The 22,418-nt window shown below is 50.5% G+C and overlaps 1 protein-coding gene across 1 annotated transcript in view; it reads right to left on the bottom strand.

Moving 5' to 3' along the window:
• The window catches only part of LOC119100309 (zinc finger protein 771), a 75,673-nt gene that overhangs the window by 41,486 nt on the left and 11,769 nt on the right, over window positions 1-22,418 (bottom strand). Inside the window, exons 5-9 of the mRNA XM_037223414.1 lie at window positions 11,822-12,025; window positions 9,379-9,473; window positions 8,358-8,554; window positions 7,750-7,883; window positions 3,475-3,599 (exon numbers count right to left, since the gene is read on the bottom strand). Of these exons, the coding sequence (XP_037079309.1) occupies window positions 3,475-3,599; window positions 7,750-7,883; window positions 8,358-8,554; window positions 9,379-9,473; window positions 11,822-12,025 (755 nt within the window). The remainder of the gene's footprint in view (window positions 1-3,474; window positions 3,600-7,749; window positions 7,884-8,357; window positions 8,555-9,378; window positions 9,474-11,821; window positions 12,026-22,418) is intronic.

The raw sequence follows: 22,418 nt of genomic DNA on the forward strand, positions 1-22,418 counted from the left end.
TCACTGGCTGATCCGGACTGGGTGACACCACAGACGCCTTCACGCGACGCTGGCACAGCTCCAGCAGTGCCGGTCGGCATCCCATGCTGCGTGGCTGCCCGCGAGCCCGGGAGAGGAGCGCCACGCGCACCGGCGTGCAGCCAACGGCAGCGTCGCGCCGCCGCTATGTTGATTTTCATGGCTGGCCCCGTTTATCCGCTGGTCTACCGGCCAAAATGGCCAGGGCTGCGGAATACGGCTTAACTGCAGCAGGTGGCCAACGAGAAGCTTCACCTCACAGACCGCTGAGACTATCTGGCACTGCAAAAAGTGTCCTTGGACCATGGGATGGCATGCAGCGACACAGGCACAGTGGCCTTTTCTGAAGTGACGAGCGCCCTCTACCTCCCTCTACCTCCCTCTTCCCCTGACGGCCGCCCCCCCCCCCTCGGTCCACTCGTGCCCGGCGCGTGCCGCCTGCCGCGGTCAAGCGGGACGTTGTGGGGGTGTGGGATGAAGCCTGCTTCATCGAAAAGAGGATAACGGGGCCGTATCTTCAATCAGGAATCACGTTTTGTGTTGCATAATACAAGAGGTTGGCATCCCTGCTAGCTTTTACGTAAGACCTGCAGCCGAATGACTCAGCGGGAGTGCTCCACATTTGTAAGAGGTTTTGAGCGGAAATAGCCATCTTGGAGATCGTCCTATGCAATTCTCAGAGATGCTCTTCTAAAGGCCTAAACCCCCTCCCCCCTGGTTTCTGAGCTACACGCGAAGATGTACAGACTATTTCAAGGTCACCCAGGCATCCATGGCGCAATAATAACGCTATTTAAATTTTGCCATTCCATTGATCATGCGGCGATCAAATCCAAGAAAAAGATAATCGTCGAATCGTTCATGTCTGGCGTTCGTGAACACGGTTTTCAGATACAACGGCCGTTAGTTGGTTCTCAATGAATGTTGTGCATTGTATGATGACGTAATCAACCAATGACACATTGAGCAGCATATTTACGAAATAGAAGGCACCAATAGTAATAAGTGAGCTTATACCACCATGCCTAATGACTGCTTTAATGCCTTCAAATGTGGAACACTTTCTTTAAGCACGCCATAACCGGGCACGGCAACACCTGAGCACCACCACGGCCCCACGGCCTTCCCATTTAAATAAGGTGCTACGAGTGAGTGCTAGGCTGGAGATTCTGCACAGCTAGTTTGGCAGAGCCTCGGCGTCATACAGACGTTTCTTGACGCGTACAGGGATTTTGGTATTTAGAGTAGTCGCTTCCACTTAAAGCCTTACATGTGAAACATTCCCTTCGAGCATCGTAACTTTTCTCAGCACATAAACTAGCATCGCTGCAAACGTTCTGACATATCAAGATCCAGCTTCAATGCTAAACTCAAGGTAAAATGACGGGAGCCCAATTCGACAACTGACCCGCCGATCTTGGATTTTCAAGCATCGAAACATTCTTAACCGCGTAAGCGTGCGCATCCAAGCGCACTGCCCGCTAATGTTAAACTTTCATTAGGCGATATGGGTTGTCTGACAATGAATTTTACCTTCCACCTAGATCTAGAGAGGTCATGATTTCTTGACGGCGTTAAAAGTCTGATAGCTAAAATCCGGAAGTGTTCGGCAACATTTGAGCAATGTAGGACGCTAGTTCGTGCGCTACGTTTCTAATGCATACCACAAATCAGTCAGCAACGTGAGTTGCATGAAGCTCTCCGTCATTTGACCTTATGTGCCACGTGGTATGAAACAGATACATGATTCGATGTTCTCGTGCCGCACTGCCCACCTCAGGCGTTTTATTAAAATCGTAGCTGATGGCTAACTAAATCGCTGACCTCACCGGCGTGCAGACCGTCTAGTTATATTTTCCAGCAGCTCTTTGACTCGCAGTTACCAAGCAGCGAGTTCGAAAATGTAGCCTGTAAGTCGGGCGTGGTCCATCTTCGTGGGCCCAAGATTGCGGAACATGAAGAATTAAATATGGTATAATTTTGACTTCCAGGCTTGCAGAGTACGGTGGCCTCAAAAATCATTTGATTAAACACACATTTAAAGCGGGCGTTAAATGATGCGTTTTGTGAGTCATGTGCTGACAAACTAGTAGTTAAGACGAGACGGAGCCTTGAGAATATTACCGCTGCTTCGCAAGCTGGCGCGGTGAAGGATGCATTTCGGCACGCGCGCTCGGAGCTCGTTATAACGGACAGCGTTCTAGTGACATCGCGTCAAGCACGTTATTATCCAATATTAGGCGTTAGACGTTTTCATTTTATACCGTTTCACCTGATCGGAAATAGCCGTGGGGTTGCCGCGATATTATACCATGACAGACAGGCCTGATGAAAAAGCTCGTACACAAATGCCTAGCTGTGCGGGCAACGGAGCTCCATGGTAATAAATTGTGCTTCTTATCGCTGTGCGAACGTACGATCCACGATCCAGGTAGTGTGGCGGTTATGCTGCGCGTCTGGGAGACCAGAGGCACGGAGTTCGATTTCCCGCGGTGCCCGTACTTTCTGCCAGGGTGAGCGGCAGGCAACGCCATAAAGCCTCAACAGCTGCGTGCGTCGTAGAACCCGTATGCCACACACGGGGATAGTGAGCGTAAATAATTACAATCGATATCATTCCAGTATCATTCTTAAATCGTCACAATATTCTTAACACTTAGTTTATGCGGCTGAAGCATGTCTTTCGTCTGGCCCAGTTCGCCACCACGGAAGCGGCACTAACGCGGAGTGGCTACGTGTATTTCCGCACCACACGACGCACAAGTACAAGTGGTCGGCAGCGAGCGGAGCCCATGTGGCGACTGCCCCTATGGCGTGAGTCAGAGAGCGGAGAGTGACGGCACCGACCAGCCGGTCTGCAGCACCCTACATCCCCCCGGCTGGCCGGGCTGTACTGCGACGTTCGGCGCGGCAATCAAAACAACGGCCAGGTGTCGCCACGCTGCGGTCCAGCTCCGCGAACTATCGTGGTAGTGCACGCGCGAACGTCTGCAGTTCCTTAATAAAGCGGCAAAAGTCCGGCGTGGCCTGCGAACAAAAGTATCGCAGTACACAACGGTGCGTACAATCGTGTAGCCTCGGCTTAGCGTTTACCATTGTCACCATAATTTACACCATACTTAAGGTAGAACTATTCGTGAAAAAGCACGACGGCGGGTGCGGTGGTGTGAGACTCAGCTCCGCTCTTCACATGAGCCCTCATTCCCCGCCCCCACACGACCGATACCCTCGCTTGTTCATTTAGGGTCCTCAGACAGCCTCCTCCGGCAGGGGACCGCGCAGAACACAACAGGAGACGCTTAGCCACATGTCACCACCATCTCTGACCGGGTCTCCTTGCCATTTCCGTTCGAGCCATCCCGTCACTGCCCGCGGGGACTGACGCCACGCGGCTCCATCAGGATGGCGGCGGCGGCGGCAGCGCCCGGGTCCGCCGGCGCCGGCCGTGGCGCCGACTCCCCCGCCAGGCCGCCGGCCACGTCCGGCACCATCATCGGCTGCGATGCCATCCATTTGTCGTCCAGCGCGTTCGCCGTCATCAGGTGCTCTACCTGCTTCCGCTCCGACTCGTCCAACACCACCTGGCGGCGACAACGTCAGGCTTCATATTCCACCGATAATCAGGTTGAATATCATACCACACACCGTTGCCTGCAGCATAATTTTATGGTGAGCCATAAAACACAATTCAAAAGCTTATTTAGAATCCGGAACGTGGCATGATTAAGGGGACACTTCAGGTAAAAGTATGTGTTTTAATATCAACGCATTTTAACAGGTTAACTCATCTGCGTGAAGGTGTAGATGCAGCTAACGATGACAAGCTGCGGACACACAGACATAACAGGCTGTCTGCACCCAAGAACTCACGCACTGAGCCGAATATCTCATCGCAGGAGATTCAGTCTCCGAAGGCACTGACAGACGTCATCATCTAAAGATGTCATCATCAAGACCTCTGACAAGCCAATTTTTCGTCATTGACAAGCAACAGTACATGGACAACGCGTACAAAGTGCTGGAGAACCAAGACGACTACAGAACATTTCAGCGAGGTCCGACAGCAGTTGTCCAGATCACTGTGCAGCCTATTACGAAGAAGTTGGCAAGCGTACGGGAGGCCAAGCACCTTGCCCTTCACAACTGCTAAATGTCCATGTGCGGTCTCCCTTAACATCACAAACCAGGAATACCTTTACGCTCCACTGTGGTCAAACTGCTCCTCCACCACTGAAAAGTCATCTTACTTAGTCAAACACATCTGACCAATTCTAGATCATTTCTTGAAAAGTTTAAGAAAAAACCCCCCTCAAAACTCCATACAAAGCATTTGTCTTCGAAATGGGTGTGTTATCACTATGCACCAATATTCTTACACATGAGGCCATCATAGCGATATCTGGTGTGCTTCAGCATCACGCCAACATCATTCAGATATTTTGGCCCTGCGGCCCTTGTCGTCAAAAACCTCATGAGATTATGTCTGCAGAACAGCTTTCTCGGCTAGAAGACGTTAACGACGAGCAAAGCGCGGGGCCAACCATGGGAAAAATAAAATAGGTTCATCGGTGGCCATACCATTCACGCACCACCTAGGAATTCAGATCGATGACACCCGTAGACCCGACTTTGTATGCGATACACAGATTATCCTGTTGGGGTGTGGACACAGGGTGAGCAGAGTTTCTGCCGACTTCAAACCATGTGAACTTTCTCCACCCATCCACACAGTTTCAGACCAAACGTCGGGATGAAAACGGTGCTAACAATGAACACGATGCTATAGACGTTTTCTTGACACGCTCTCCAAAAAACACGCATGTGACCAATCACTAGGAAAAGAAACGCATTCCAGCAAGACCTCACATGATTCATGCGCGCATACGAGACGCACAAAAAAAGAAAAATGCTTCGGCGAGCTGTTTAGCTTTCACCCATACCGCGGGTAATCCACCGCGGCACAGATCGTAGCGGTCATTCCATGGCTTGCTTCAATCTTAGTTACAAGGAGAGTGCCACATTTGCATGGGGACACAAGGTTTGAACTGAAATGGCCATCTTAAACACCATTCGGCGCAATTCACAGCCCTGTCCTTCTTTAAACCTAAACCCCCCTGGTTTCTGAGCTACACGCCCGAAAACACGTGCAGACTATTTTGTGAAGACAATTTCAATATTATCCAGACCCCATGACGCCATGACAACTTCATTTAAATTGTGTCATGTGGCGATCAATGTAAAAAAAAAAATGTCCAGTCGTTCATACCCGGCGTTCGTGGGCACGATTTTCATATATAATTACCGTCAATTGGCTCTCAATCAATGTTGCGCAAATTGCGATGACGAAATCAAACAGTGTCATGATATGGAGCATGTTTTCTAACTAAAAAATTGCGTTATCTACAAATTACGCTCTCAACGCTTTTTACCAGCATCGCGCTTCTTTCCTGTCGTCGCGACCACCGTCATCATGCCAAAGGCCATGCGCACCTCTACTGATGCGAATAAAAGAACGTTTGTGGTTGGCTCAAAGGACAAGGGCCTGTTACCGAGAAGTTAGTGGGTTGAAATTTGAACCACTACGTCACATAGATCATGTGCTTTGCTACTCCTATTCCCACCGGCAACGTGCGTTTCGAAAAGGGCCACCGTCGTAAACGTCATAGGGGAAAAATGAAAGCCAAAGTATAACGTTTCGTTGAGTTCGTGCGATAAAAGCTTCATGTTCGCATATATTTTTGCCTAAGCAGTGTTTCGAGCTTCGAGCTAGCATTGATTCCGCGAACCTTCTGACACATTTGCGCATCGCACACATTACAGAACATATACCTTGGACGAACAATGCTACTGAAATGTAACGCCTTTATAGTGGTTAGCAGGGAGTCAAATGCGATTTCTCCTGCAGGGTCGGCTACTCCAAATAGAAATTCTGAGCTTGTTAGAACTTCGAGAAAATTGGTATTGCTAGTCAAATAGTACGCGTCTGATGCAACAATTAGTTAAGTCCGAAAAGTGGGATGAAAGCACAAGAAGTACCCGCTATCAATCAGCGTCTGATTGCCGGTCTTTCGCCAAGAATAGATCGTGGTGTACCTCACATTACCTTACATCAACGATTAATTACGTCACAGGTCCCGAACAACCGTCAAGAATAACGGAATAAATGCAGTGGCATGGACCAATCCAGGGTCCCTCAAACAGCGTTGGGTGCATACCGCACTGCGCAGGCCAAAATGCCCCATCAAAAGGGGCAAGCGTGTCCCGTGTGCTTCTGGATTTGATAGCACTTGCCCCACCTACAATGCACGCATTCCATCATATACACTCTGTGTTCTGCTACCTACAAAGTCCATTCGTCCGGTACGTGGGAGGGTTTTTTACCATCTGCGTGCAGCATTCAGCAAGGAAATAAATAACCCAGTTAGGCTTCATTTTCGGGCCCATCACTGATTTGACTGGCATCCCCCCAAGATAATCCGGGGAAAATGTGGGGCGAGCGTCGTGGGTACGTGTAAAGAAGACTTGAACAAACAATTTTCATCCGTGCTATGAAGCCCTCCATGAACAAAAACGCCCGTAGATGGTCCTTATTAGAGTAGCCAAGTGCACTTACCGGACACGAACCTCAGCACATCACTTTTGCACGTCCATTTCTACCCATTCATGTTTGTCCTGATATTGTCATTTGATCACGCTATTCCTGTTACCGAGCCTCCCGTTTTTCGCAATGTGTCAAATGTCTGCGAGATTAACATGGTCAAACTTGTTCAAATTCGCGGGTATAAACACAAACTTTTACATAAATTGTCCCCTTAAACGCTGTGCGTTGGCATGAAGATATCCGCGTGGGCCCCACGTGTCCCGGTGTCAGATGGTGTGCATCCTCTGGTCTCTGGCGTGTCCGGTGCCAGAGGATGTACATACCTGGGCTGGGGGGGGGGGGGGGGGGGGGAGGACGCCAACGCTGTAGGAGAGTCGGGATTGGTCGGCGCGAGGGAGAGCACGTGCTTGCGGAGATTGCCGGTGGGGTGAATGAAGACACAAACGCCCACGATCCGGATTGTTCTTCAGCTCTGAATTATATTTGTTGTGTGTCATACAATTCTAATTTCCAAACCGAACTAGTGAGGACATGTCTGCCGACATAAGGTGATCCTTTTGGATAACTGATTGCATTTCTTGGAGTTTGTGACTGCAGTCAACAGTGTGCGGCGTAATATTGACGAAGACGAGCGTCTCGGAAAGGGTTTGCTATCGATACATAAATTGGTTGAGAGTCAAAGTCCAAAACCAAAGCCGCACCATCACAAAAGTTCTCAGCCATGTGGTGCAGGACGGAGACGGCCAGCCATTACGCACGACGGGTATGATAAAAGGGGGCAGGTAGGTGCCCCCCCCCCCTCGCTCACACCTATGCAAATTATTGCATGTATGAATGTGTGCGTTAGTATACAAAAAAACGGAGCAGGCGCGTAAAAATACGTTATATACCACGCTTGATGATTCACGCGCCTACGGCGCGTCGAAAATGTGTATTTCTAAGCGCCCTTTTCCGAAATTTTATATACGTCTCCGACCACAGAGGTCTCAAAAACACGGACGGTCGCAAGACGTTCTGCTCCCAGCACCGGTTTCACTTCCTTCTGCGCATGGCATAACAACTTGCGCACATCATGCCACAAATCGAACGACTCTTATTCCCCGGCGGCCGGCGCGCTCAGCATAGCTGACCTGGACGACCCTGCCGTCGGTGCTGGCGTCCTGCAGCTCTGGCACATACGTCAGGCTGCCGTCCTCCTCCTCGCGGAGGATGATGACGGCTGCCTCGGCGCCCGTCTCCGCGACCGGCAGGCCGGCCGCAGACCCTGCACGTAAGAGGGCGGTGTCAGGCGGCGTTCGGCGCCGACCCGTGGCGCAGCGCGGTCCCAGCCGCACCAAACGACGGCCGCGCCGCCGACGCCGCCGGTGGAGACGCCACCCGACACAAGCAGCAGAAACTGTGACACGGTCTGGGGGGTGGGACGGGGGGACCGGACCACCCAACTCACTACGAGACCTGACCATCCTGACCTCCTCAGGGATCTGGACGCATGGTGACCTGCTGAGGAGCCTGGCCACGTGACCTGCCGAGGGGCCCGACCGTGGGACCCTGCCAGAGCGGCCCTGTCCGAATGACCTGACCGTCTGACCTGCTCAGGAGCCTGGCCGCATGACCTGCTGAGGGGCCTGGCCGTGAGACCCTGCCCGAGCGGCCTCTGTCCCACTGACCGGACCATCTGACCTGCTGAGGAGCCTGACCACGTGACCTGCCGAGGGGCCCGGCCGTGAGGCTCTCCGACTGACCTGAGACTGCTGCCGCTCCTGCTGCAGCTGCTCTCCGGCCTCCAGCCGCTGCTGCTCCTCCTTGTGGTGCGAGGCCAGGTGCTTGTCCAGGCTCTTGGCCATCTTGAAGCGGAAGCTGCACAGGTGGCAGGCGTGCGGCTTGGCGTTGCTGTGCCGTCGCTGGTGCAGCCTCAGATTGCTGGCGTTGATGAACCTGGCGACGGGAGGCGGCGCGTCAGGACACGGCACCTCTCGGTGAGGAGGGGACGGGGGCCGGGGCCGGCGGACGACGGTTATCCGTTGATGAAGCTAGCGACGGGAGGCGGCGCGTAAGGACACAGCACCTCTCGGTGAGGGGGGGACGGGGGCCGGGGCCGGCGGACGACAGTTATCCGTTGATGAACCTAGCGACGGGAGGCGGCGCGTAAGGACACGGCACCTCTCGGTGAGGAGGGGACACGGACCAGGGCCGGCGGACGACAGTTATCCGTTGATGAACCTAGCGACGGGAGGCGGCGCGTCAGGACACGGCACCTCTCGGTGAGAAGGGGACACGGACCGGGGCCGGCGGACGACAGTCATCCGTTGATGAACCTTGCGACGGGAGGCGGCGCGTCAGGACACGGCACCTCTCGGTGAGGAGGGGACAGGGACCGGGGCCGGCGGACGACAGTTATCCGTTGCGGGAAACACGGCCAGTCCGCGAAAACAACCACGTCTGGAACTGGAGGGTGACTTGGCACAGCCGAGCACACGAGAGGCTGTCGTCGAGACACCCATAACTGGGAGGCGAACGATGTTACCAAGCAGAAGAATTGTCGAAAAGTTGTGGAAACCCAGTCAAGGGAGTCGCTCCAAGGCGAGAAAACTGTTCAGAGGAGATTTCCACGGATGGACGATACAGGCAGAAAAATGGTATGTTCAGCAGGTGCCATGGTCCATACACGCGAGTGCAGAACATCAGTAATACAATTCATGCAAAGAAAGGGGCCTTCGCACTTTGGCACGTTAGCACGGGCAGCTATTCTGACTGCTCACCTTTTGGAGCAGATGGTGCATACCGGAAACCTGTGCTCCGGATCGAGCACTTCGGGCGACTCGCCATTCTGCACATCTTCGTTCAGGTGCATCACCTGAAAACGCGTTCGTTAGGTGTTGGTTCAACGCGACTTATACTTGAAATGATCGCTCTGCTAATGTATGATAATGGTCTGGCCGATCGAACCCAACAACCAACAGTGCAGGTACCAACCGCTCTACCCGAGGTTGGATTCAAGACAGACAGCTCATTCCTGTAGCTACCAAGCAAACCAGGACCATAAAGCGGGCGATTGAACTCTGGAGGGATGTGAGCGTTCCTTCAAATGTGGAAGATATTGAGGGTAAATGCCAGATATGATGAAACAATGAAACGAGCTCACTAGTAACCATTGTTTTGCTTTGAAGTGTACAAGACTCTACACAAATAAAATTCACTAATTAGTAAATATGTTCCTAATACGTCATCGTTTGATTACGTCATGGAAACTTTTTATGACGTCAGAGTTGCTAGAATTGTCACTGTAGCGGACGAGCCGACTCACTTAAGCACTTCAACTTGCCGAAAGGTGACGTTCTTTGCAACAGTATGTTTGCTGAGCCCAAATGCCGTTTTGTGCTCGTGTTTTAGCCCTTCGTGATGTTCTTACATTTCTGCGCTTTTTTCTCGCCAATTGACTGACTGAATGTTATACATTTGCAGAAAAAACATGGGTTGGCCGTGATAAAACACGTTTTGATCCATTCGATTTACAGTCTACACTTACGGGGGCATCAATATCTCGGTAGAATCCAGATCAAAGTTCTGTTGGAGGTTCTGAGATGCAACGGTTTACAAGGAGTCCAATAAGCCAATATAAAATGAAGAGCGCCGGCATTACATTGATGCAGGCGTTTTAACACCTAGTTTCCTCAGTTTATTCCCTTCAAAATTCCAATGGAATTCCTTCCGCAATAGCTTCTGGCATCTTTACCTGTTATAGAAGAAAAACGTCATATTAAAACGACGAAAACTGCGCACTCGTTAACGGATGGTCCATCTCCGGCGATTTTTTGGGAGGGCCTTTCACCGCCATTAAGATCATGCGCACATTTTACTTATTAATACGCTAGGCGAAGGCCGCAACTGCATTCCCTCAGCTTCACAAAACAGGTACCTATATAAGAAGCTGATGCAAACTGGCAGCCTTCCACACGTGATTTCTGTGACTACGCACATGGGCTTTAAATGCACAACTCTCGTCCCTCAATCATTTTGAAAAATCGACACCTCTGGTGGGCGTATTAAGTAATTACTTTTCTGTCCGTTTCGTTCCGTATATGGCTCATACAAGCGGAATCTGGCGACTTACGCTTGACAAAACGTGTCACCGTTTTTGAAACCCTGCTGCGAATTATGACACCGACCTAGTCCTGTGATTACAACAACTTTGATCCTAAATCTGACAAATCCTGAGATTGGTCACAGGAAGTGGTATCTTCACAGCGAAAACTCCGTGAAACACTGGTTCCAAATGTGATTAAACCCCGATCTGATACGGGGGATGGGTCGATGCAACCCCTCAACACTCAACTTTTCAGGATTCCCCTCCGGCATGTTGTGCAACTGCGTCCACATTTTCGTTAGCCCATGGGGCTTCCATCGCGCATATTTTGACACCAGAACGGGTTCCCAGCTTTTCTGGCTTCAGAGCAGCGGCCGTTTTTTGTTTTCAAGGAACACTGTATGGCGATCTACGGCCGGCGCGGGCGGCGGGCGGCAACCAATGATGCTGAGTAGTCGTGCGGCGGGCCGACATTGTATCAACGGGGCCAAATACCATAAATATACGCTCCAAGCACATGCAGATATACACCACTGAACTAAAAATTGGAAAAGAAACGCGCCCGAGTAGACTTCGTGTCGTCACAAACCATGGCCACGTATGCGTGATGCGAAGATGAAAAACTGCGATTTTATGGAAGACGTAACCATTTACCTGGCATGATTAGGTCAACTTTTTACCTGTCCGCATAAAAATATTAACAAGCGGGAGTTTTCATTGAGGTCAATCCAGTGCTATGTTACGCTAACGAGAGTTCTCATGAGGCCAATCCCGTACTATGTTAAGCTAGTATCAATCTATTTTAGTTTGGAAACACCAGGAAAGTCGCAGTAAACCCCTATCAGTGTACGTTATAAAAACTGTAAAGCAGGACAAGGGTTTAAAAGGACATAGCTGTAAACTGCATTGGATGAAAAACGTTATCTAAATATAGCCAATCTTCAAAATGGCTATCTCAGCTCAAAACCTCATACACGTGTGGAGCATTACCAGTAGCAAACTTATCAGTCGCACGCATCGTGGCAAAATATCCAAACACACAAACTACAGCGTCGGGCAGTGGTGGCTATTCCACTCAACGCTCTGCTCCTGCGGCACCCATCGGCCGTCCCCGTCACCTGGTGCAGCTTGAAGCGGCTCCGGTTGTAGAACGTCAGCTCGCAGCGCACGCACTTAAACGGCTTCTGGCCTGAGTGAATGCGCTCATGCTCGGTGAGGTGCGACTTCTGCTTGAAACCCTTCTGGCAGACGCCGCACACGAACGGTCGGTGGTTGGTGTGCACGCGCACGTGGTTCTCGAAGGCCGCTGGCGAGACGAACTTCTGCGGGGAGGACAGAAGGCGGTGGATCTCAGAAACGGGACGACAAACCCGACCGGAGCTGGGGCAGTCACACCCACCGGCACTGGCCGCGGATCGCGGCGACCGCCCGCAGCTCGGTCACGATATCGGGGCCAGCGCGCGGCCCAGTCTTCACAAGAGGCGCAGGCGAGAAAGGCGAGCCATATCCGGCGGGGCGACTGCACTGCAGTTGCAGGAGATCTTTCCGTCGTCGTTGGAGTCTCACCTTGCCACAGAGGTTGCAGAGGATACCCTTGTTTGTCGCGGTAGCGGCGCGGCCGCAGGGGGCCGCCGCCCTTGTCGTGCAGTTCCTTGTGGCGCTGCAGATTCGACTCGAACTTGAACCTGCCGCGGTCAGACCTCGGTCAGATAGCACCCAGGCGAATGGGTGCATCAGTCAAAGCACGTTAACTGTTCAACCAAACGTTTTACTTTTATAACTCCATGTCTAGAATCGCCGACATGGTTGCCAGAGGGCCGCACCCAAGGCCGTTGTAAACGTCACCGCGCCGCATGGCGCACTCAGCGCACACTGGCGCCGGCCCGGCACGCGCCACTCACGAGCGACCGCAGACGGGGCAGCTGAAGTGACGCACGGTATCGTGGCAGCGCACGTGGCGGCGCAGGTGGACGCGCTGCCGGAAGGCCTTGCCACAGTCGGGGGCGGGACAGGCGAACGGCCGCTCATCCGTGTGGACGCGCGCGTGCACCTGGTGGCGGGAGGCGGCTCGGGTCAGTGTGAACCTCGCGCCGAGCGCCACTGGCGCCGACCGGTGTCGGAGGCGCTGGCACACGCCTGGGGCGAGCTTTCAGGAGGGGAGGGGGCGTTACTTGTAAATACTCATCGTAGCTGGCGCCTAGACTCGTATAACTGTTAAGCAAATAAACAGTCTGTGGTTGTAGGAGAAAACAAATCAGACAAACACAAAAAGTCAATCGCTTTGAGCGCTTGACTTCTTCTGCTTGGACTAACACACAACCTGTTCTTTCAGCGTTATCTCACCTGTCAGTGTAACGTGTCCATTAAGCATCACATTTGTTTATAGTGTTTAATGATTTACAAAAATAACACCCATTATACGACCATCGATACGTGGAGTTATGACGCCAGACCATCGATACGTGGAGTTATGACGCCAGACCATCGATACGTGGAGTTATGACGGCAATCATCACATCGCTTGCCGACCGTTGATGCAGGCACCTATGGCAATAATCATTACATTGATCAGCAATGCCTCCCACGGTCGGCTTAGGCACAAGATGCAAGGAGGAAGGACATAAGTCGCGTTCCAAGACCAGAGGCAGGCACCTTTCATTCACCAGGCTCGACCGTGCACTGACCATGTGTAAATAACTGTTCAGCGACCGGCGTAAAGCTCGCGGTAGTGGCAAGAATCTATCGCTCCACTGTGACAAATACTCGGGCCGGCATCGGCACCGACGACCGACAGCGACGCGGCGTTGCCACCTTCAGTGTCTGGCGGTTGCAGCACATTTTGCCACAGAAGCTGCACTGCACGCTGCTGGAGGTTCGCCGCGCTGGCCGTCTGCTGCTGCTCTCCGATGTGACGTCATCGCCGGCCTGGAACGGCGTCATAAATGGATGCAAGAGTTCACCACTTCCAACGCGAGGAACAGCATTCTTCTCGATTATACGGGATCGGCCCAACCGCAGTGAATATATCAGAACATGGATACTCACGTTTACATTGCGTTTATTATTTCTGGTGCTAACATAAGGTTAAGTGTGTCGCTGGGATACTGGGAGGGGCACTCCTGATCGCCCGGTGACTACCGGAGGTTTTAAGGACATTCATTCCCCATTCTCCAGGCAACACAAGACAATCGGATGGAAAACACTGGAGCATCGCGACCTACGGGGCATGCTCTACGAGACATAACCAAGATGAACCACCAGTTACCAGATTATACATCCGAATATCGGGACAAATCACAAAACCCATGCAAACACTTGCCGAAAATAACGAAGAATTTCATTCGAACAGTCAAGCAACGCGCAAGAGGACTAATATATATATATATATATATATATATATATATATATATATATTCCTGCATGCATGATTTTTAAAAACTCCTACGAATTACGCGCTGACAAGTTTCTTGATGCATTGTTCGAGGTTCTGAGATTTTGACTGAGCAACATCGTTAAGATAAAATATTGTTGGTACAAATCACTCATGCACTTGTCGATATCCGTATATTCCAACGTTTCGATAACTTAACTGATCATCGGAGAAATTTAAAGGGCGTAAGAAATAAGTTTTGAGTTTTAAAGGATGAAAGTTATGCACCGCTATCTTGAAAGCTTCTTTTAGTACAAAGACAAAGATTCCTATCGTTACTTGGATACGTATAAAATGCACCTCTAATAAAAATACTACAAAGACACATAACCACAATAACATCCACAGCAGCATCGCACACAGCCTTATAACTCAAGAGTTGTGCAAGAATGTGTTTGAAAACTTCCAGCTCCATGACAGTGTAATGCTCACACAGCCGGGCGCTCTGCGGAGACAAGGAACGTGAATGCTCGCACTTTTTTGCTTGACTGGATTTCTACTTGCTAACTTGCATCTTATCACAATGAGATTTGTGATAATGGATTTTTATGGTCATGGCTGAGATTCTAGATTTCTGGTTATGGTTTGCGGGGAGCCCCCTCCCAGCCCGACGGTTTTGTACCATTATATCATGAAAAAAAGGCCAAGTGATACACCCTCTCATCCAATGACATGCTTGACGACAATGTCTTTTGCTTCAGCAATATTACATCCTCCACACATATTACAACTGAGTACCATTGAAACTATCGCAAAAACAACCACGTATGCCTGGTTTGAAACAAATAATCAGCACTTCTAGGGAAAAATATTTTGTAAAAGCATCATCACCGTCCAAAGATCAAAATCTGTACTATGACCTTTGAACATGCTGTTACGGTTTTAAAAATTAAGTGAAAAAAAATTGGAAACAGACAAAATATGCACCACCTCATTGCAAACTCTGCGGTAACTTCGTATAATTTAAAATAATCATTCGCTGCGTTATAGGCCCGTAAACATGCCTTTGTTCGCTGGCCTAATAAAAATGCCCAGACCTTAGCTTTTCAACCATTGTTCTGACCCGTCAGTACAGGGATAACAGTACAGGGATATTCAGGGAGTAAGACGGCCCCTTGAAAGAATTTTCATTACAATACAAATATTAGGGCGTGATACCCCCGTCGATTTGTCGTAGGATGCCCTCGCGCATCAATTACGTTGGTTATTTGCGCATAGCTCGGCAATTTATCACAGATTTGTGGTAGGGTGTCCTAGTGCATCCATTACGTTGGTTATTTGCACATAGCTCTGCAATTTATTACAGACAGCCTGTCGGTTGAAGTATGGCACCAAAGCACAGCTACGAGCCCGTAGCACTGATGAGGCGCAAACTTAGAACTCCAGCATTTCGCTAGCCTGGTCGCGTCGGTCGTACACAAACTGGAGTCTTAAGGATTTTTTAATGATGAAATGGAGGAGGTGTCCGCGGAAGGCTGCTCACCAAGAAGCTGTGGAACCGGTGGGGGTGGCATAAATCGGTCCCTTTTGGCGTCAACATGGCGCCACGTGAGGACGCGAGCAGTGGTCGGCCCACCGCCGCATCGAGAGCACAATGGTGGGTCATCTCCCAAGGGATGGCGTGTGTCTGTGTTTGGTAGCCATGACCAAGGCGGAGCCGGCAGAGCGCCACCTCCCCGGGGCGGTACTTCATATGGCTAAATGTCCACTCAGCTATGGCGGGTTTGACCTCGCTAAACCTGATGGAATCAGCATTCTACCTCCGCTACCACACATCACCAACATGTGTGGATACCATACATTTTAAGTCTGAAGCAGAAGCGGGAAAACTGCATTCGCCGCCTGCTCAGCTTAGCAGCGGCGTCCCGCAAGTTCGTTGCTATGGAGAACAGCATGGCTCCGTATCCACAAGATCACCTCCTTACAGCTCGCACATAGTCCGTGTGATCGCGTACAGATATTTCGCCGTAGTAGCTAAAGCAGCGACGATAGTGGTTCAAAGAAACAAATAGCTAATTGAGTGGATAAAAATGAGAAAACGTCTTCTTCGGTACGTCTTGATAAATTTCCAAGCAGTGTAAATCGTGTATAGCCCGGCATAAAAAACGGACGCACCTGTTGGTAAACAAAAACGCCTAGTAAATAATCACATACAAATGCACAGCCCGTCCCAGTGGACTACTTTGACCGATCAGTACACACTTCGGTGTAGTTTGACAACTGTGGGATTCGCACAACCGCCAGCTGTTTCAAGTCACCTGGTTATACTTTGTTGTCATGGCACAGCGCCATCGCAGAAGCCATTTCTTTTGGCCACCTCCGCCCCGGAATTTGATCCCCGTCATCTTTATCTTCAGCACTTCGCGGAGCTTTGGGGCATACATCTAGGGTGTCTCACAGAATAGGATTGGTCACCATATGAACCTATAATATTCCACCTAAATAATCTGGCCACTACGACGCAGCTTAAAAAAGTCAATTCAAACGAAAGGCAATCGAAATAAATCGACAACGGACGTCGGACTGAGCACCTATAACTCCCGCGCCGAGCCTTCAACCACCGCTGTCAGACCTCCGCCGCACAAACACACACACACCCGCCAGCTGCACGCACCCGCCCACAGCCAGCCCTCCGTTACACCGCACCCGCCCACAGCCAGCCGTCCGTTACACGCACCCGCCCACTGCCAGCTCTCCGGCTGTACGCGCACCCGCCCATTGCAAGCACCCCGACCTCTCACCTGCGCCTCGTCGACTAGCTTCCCAGAATCGTCAGGTCGAGCAGCGGCTGCCACTCCGTCTCGCCTCCACCGCCCGCGTTCGCCTTTCGTCGTCGGAGGGCGGGGACTCGACGGCGGCCGGGGTGGCCGACCCGCCGAACAGCTGATCGGGGATACCGGCCGTGGCCAAGGGTCGGTCGCGACCCGCGTCACCCGGCGGCGGCGGAGGCGGCGGCGGCGGGGGCGGCGAGGCTGGCGCCGGCACCTCGGCTCCGTCAACAGACGCCCTGCGGCCAGAGGCCGACGTGTTATACGCTGGAGGCTCAGCTCCATCCGGCATTGATGGCGCATTCAGCAACGGAAAGGACTACTAGAACCATTGGAATGGAGCATTGGCCTCCTGCTGCAGGATATCATCGCTGGACTCAATGACAGTTCCAACACAATACACATGTAGCGACGACCGACCAATCGATTTGACGGAGCTTCAAAAGACGCAGGGCATTACACCTTAAGGACTTATACGCAAAAGCCTACCAGGAACTAAATGCACAAAGTACGCAAATGTTACGCTCCATCAGATCATATGCCACTTTATCCACGATGACAATGTATAGTGAGCCTGCCGCAACATTTACAAATTAACTGCATCCCCTCTGAGGATGCACATGCTTTAACTAGCCGCCTTACGCGAGACTCACCAAGCAACATTACGAAAAAATCGACCCGATCGATCGTTATTCCAGACGACCTGACGGGCTACGCGGGGTGCAGTGCCCACCTGGTTGGGTCGCAGCACTTGGATGGTGCCGGCTACAGTGCGGATCACCTTCACCTCGACGTCAGCCACCGGCTCCTGCGGGGCCAGCAGCAGGCGGCTTACTCCGGGAGGTCAGACCAACGCCGACGCTCGCAGCATAACAGGCAGCTGCTGATGTCACCATGAGACCCCCCCCCCGCCCCCGCCCCCATCAGACACAACCAGGTGACCGATGTTTTTTTTTCTGCAACGTGGTTAACAAAGTAAATTTCCTTGAACGGAATGTTCTACATTTGAAAACATGAGGCAAGCATCAGATATCATGAAATAAGCTCACTTATAACTATTGGTTTGCTTCTAAGTGTAAACGACTGCTCTAAAGAACAAAAGTTCGCTAGCGCGTGAATAGATTCCTTAAAACGTCATGGAACATCTTTATGAAGTCGGAGTCGCTGCCAGACCTTCCGTAACCGAATTGCCACTGTAGGGGACGGGCTGGCTCACTTCAAGTACTTCAACTTGCCGAGAGGTGGAGGCGTTTGTTGGTGCGCGTTGGCTAAACCCGAATATTGTTGTGCTCGTGTTTTGGCCGCCCCTCGTGGTTTTCTTATATATTTTCCGTGATTTTGCATTGCTAACTTTCTTTCACATGTTGCGTTATGGCCCTTTTCATAGGTTATTCGGTTCCCAGCCTTATTTCCGTCATAACTCGTACCACTGCACAAATTCCCGCCTTATGTAACATACCGCGTAATATGTGTACGACCATCCGCCCCGTTATCCTCTTCCCTGCTTTATCCTGCATCCTCGTGACGCCCTTGTTGTCCGAAGCGGGCTGCATGCGCCAGGAGTGGGCCAAAAGAACACCCGGTGGGGCCTCCGTCCGAGTGCCAAGCGCACACCCCGACAGTGAGGTCACAGCGCGGGGCTTAGTCTCGGCGGTGGGTCCCAAGGTGCATGCAGCTCTGCTGCACGACTTTCCATTCTCTTTTACCCCACAGCCCTGAACTGGCATTACTGGCCAAAAGGACCATAGTATATATATATATATATATATATTATATATATATATATATATAGATATATATACATATACATATACATATATACATATATACATATATATACATACATATATATATATATATATATACATATATATACATACATATACATATACATATATACCATGGACCACGTAATCGTCTGCAGCATGATTCGCGGCACCACAACCACTATCTTCGGGCGTCGAGCTTAGAAACAACATGAGCTTAAGTCTTGAACAGGGATTCATGTGCTATCAACTCCCTGAATGATCTTCAAAGTGACTATCTCAGTTCATAACCCATACAAATAAGGACACTCTCTTCGCAGGCACAGATGCCTGCTGGTTAATATATGAGATACTGCATTAAATAGGAGGACGTGGGTAAGCCCAGTGTCTGGGCAGGCATCTCGCCCGTGCGCATGCACGTTCCGCGCAGCCGATGCCCGCGGCTGCGTCGGCCTGTACCGGGCGGCGTGAGCGGCTGCGCCGGCCCGTACCGGCGTGTGAGCGGCTGCGCCGGCCCGTACCGACGGCGTGAGCGGCTGCGCCGGCCCGTACCGGCGGCGTGAGCGGCTGCGCCGGCCGTACCGGCGGCGTGAGCGGCTCCGCCGTCGGACTGACCGTCGGCAGGAAGAGCGGCGGACGGGCGGGATCGGGTGGAGCGCTGGCGGCCGCCGCCACCAGCGGTCCGTCCTCGCGGCGTGCCACCTGACGCGTCTTGCGGGGCCGGCCGCGCCGCCGGACCGCCCCGTCCGCCGCTTGGGAGGGCTCCGGACCCGCCGCTGTCGGCAAACATGGCGACGGGTCAGGCACTTCATGAGTGCTGGGGTCATGTGACTGGTGTTGGATGCAACTGCAGGTAACAATTATTCAGATATACAGCTGGGGAGGGAGGACCCTTTTACTCACCCTGGGAAAAATGGAAGAACAAACAAACTGGAGTTAGCTGTGCCATCAGTAGCATAAGGTCACATTTTTGCTTCAGGAAAGCAGAACATTGAAGTCAACACATCAAATGAAAAAGAACTTCACACCCAAAGAACAGAGCAAGCACATAGGTGGTTCTGCTGCTTACCATCAAGCCAACATCCATAGTGAAGCAAATTTACACAAAGCATCACTCATTAAAACAGATACTCCATGGACACACATATACACAAATGGCAGGTAAGTACTTATTCCATGCAGTTTGAGCTTGTGTGCAAGACTGAAGAAATCTGAAAACTCTTCTGATGGTAGATTTCCATAATAAAGATAATTCAGCAGGTGGTTCAGTGAATCAAAATCAGTATCTAAGATCAATGTTGGATGTTCACCAGGGTTGCCCTCAAGGAGGTCCTGAAAAAGTACACAAAAATAAATAAGCATGGTATGCATTTACAGGATATTATGACAGCTACATTGCCATTTTCAGATGGGTTGTGTTGGTCATATTTTGTGTAACATCTGTGTGCTTCTGGCATGTTATTGTTCAAATAATCATGTTTATTTCATATTTAAGCTATCAATGCACATTCCAAACATGTTCTAACCTATTCAATGGTCTAGTTATATGTTTGCCTTATGAATTATACTTGTCATCCAAGAGTAACACAATTCATGCCTAACAAGAATGTGATAAACATGGCAAAATAGTTATCCCACACTTAGTCAACATGTCATGGTACTTTGCACAAATGCTTAGGTAATGGGGTTGTGCATGTGTGTGTTCAGGTGTGTGGGCTAGATGGAGGGGCAACCAAAGTATGCTTATGATGCACAAACTACATTTTACTTGCCAGGAGGAAGTCTGATGCAGCTGACAGAACTATCTTGTGCGCCTTCAGCTTGCCATTAACGCAAGCAACTGTGCAGTCCAGAAGTGACTCTTTTTCCCAGAGCTTTTGGCAAGAGGATACCAATCTTGCACTCAGTTCCTGGGTTGCAATCATTGCTCCTCTGCGCCATGCAGCATGCAGCAAGGCCACCTGGAAAATAATTTGTTATGCTTATATGCATGATATAAATCCATGCATAGCATATCAAAAGATTATGGATCAAGTATGGGCACTGCATGACCTATAGCAGTCGATGCACCCTAAAACCCCCAAATCATCATCATGGATCAAGTACATTGATCCTTAAAACATTATTTAAATGTCATACAACAAAACCAGGACATCTATGAAACAATGTCATGTAATACCACAGTAACCACAAGAATCCATTAATCTTTGTTTGATGAAAGTTCTAACCATTTTCATGCTCTGCTTTCAGTCAAAAGCTTTGAAATTAAGACTATAGCCCCATTAATTTTAGACGTCGCTTACTTTTCAAGTATCGAAAACCATGAGTTGCAATCATACGAATATCTTGAAAACTAAACGGTACATTACAGCAAGAGTATTCTTTTGGAAAATCATGCTGTACATACCGCAAGTCCGCTAATGTCCTGTCCTTTATCAGAAATAACAGCGCCGGCCACGAACCCGCGCTTCCTCGCAGCCAGCGATGTTTATAAACACAGTGCGTGATGGCAAGGAAGTGCGGTTCAGACGCACATGTGCTGACAATGACGTCATTTCCAACCGAACTGGCAATTCGGTCGGCCGATGAACGAGTCGCTGCCGAATCTGCATTCTACGGGGTGTGATATGTCGCCCTCCACTGCCTTCGCCAGTTCCACGGCCTTCACAGATAGGTGAAGAACACAGGTACTTGCTACACTTAGATCTGCTGGGTACACGGGAAGGCACCCTGCCAGATCAGGGAATGGTTACCCATTTTCTAATAAATGGAATGAGTGATTATAAGCACTCAAGGCCAGCTAACTACTTAAACAAAGATGATAACCACAGCAATAGCCAGAATGATACATCCGATAACAAAAATTTACCTTTCAACTGGATCGCAATGTTATGTTGCCTTGTAGTCTAACGTACGTACCAGTCACCTCACAACGCCATGAGATCCGCATGTTATCTATTTCACAATGCCGTAGCACTTATTAAATCAACATATTCATCATTCGCCCGATGATGTAGCTGCAGCGAACGTATCGTCCAACAAGAAATCCTCACGAGCCTTTAATGACGCCTGACTGGCTCCCAGGTACGCGTGTGAATCGGACCGAGACATGCCGACCGGATGGTTGCGAGGCTCCACAAGTGTCCTCCGAGAAAAATGTCTGGGATTTGCGCACACTTTGTCTGCGAACTGACGGTGAACACTTAACCAAATTATGAACAACTGCAATTCGGTGACCTGAGGTGAGTGGTCCTTCCGGAGCCTAAAGACAATCAGAACATCAAAACTGGAACTGAACAGCTTGTCGAATTTTAGGGACGTTGCTAATAATTGATTCACAGCCAGTAGGAGTAAAGAAAATGAAACCTGCCAATGTGTGCTCAGTCGGGTGCAGCTGACTGAACTAGTCACACTTTTAAAGTTCCATGTCATGTCATTGGGCTGAGGCTATATGGCGTCGCCTGCATCTCACTCTGGCAGGAAGGGCGGGCACCGCGGGGAACCATACCCCGTACCTCTGGTTTCCCACATGCGCAGTGGTTAACGCAGACGCGTTATCCACTACACTACCGGCACCCTTAAAGCTCCATGGTCCCACCGTGTTTACTTGAGTATGTTCCACTTTTCCTGCATGCTACACGCATTTCATTACACACTTGATCCGCCTCGTGTGGCGCTGATCTAGTTTTGCGCTGTTGTCCGAGTGTTTTGCACTGTTCAGCCACGTTTCAAATTCTACAGACTGCAGCAT

The sequence above is a fragment of the Pollicipes pollicipes genome, unplaced genomic scaffold, assembly GCF_011947565.3.
Source record: "Pollicipes pollicipes isolate AB1234 unplaced genomic scaffold, Ppol_2.1 Scaffold_4881;HRSCAF=5763_pilon_pilon_pilon, whole genome shotgun sequence".
Classification (NCBI taxonomy): Eukaryota; Metazoa; Arthropoda; class Thecostraca; order Pollicipedomorpha; family Pollicipedidae; genus Pollicipes; species Pollicipes pollicipes.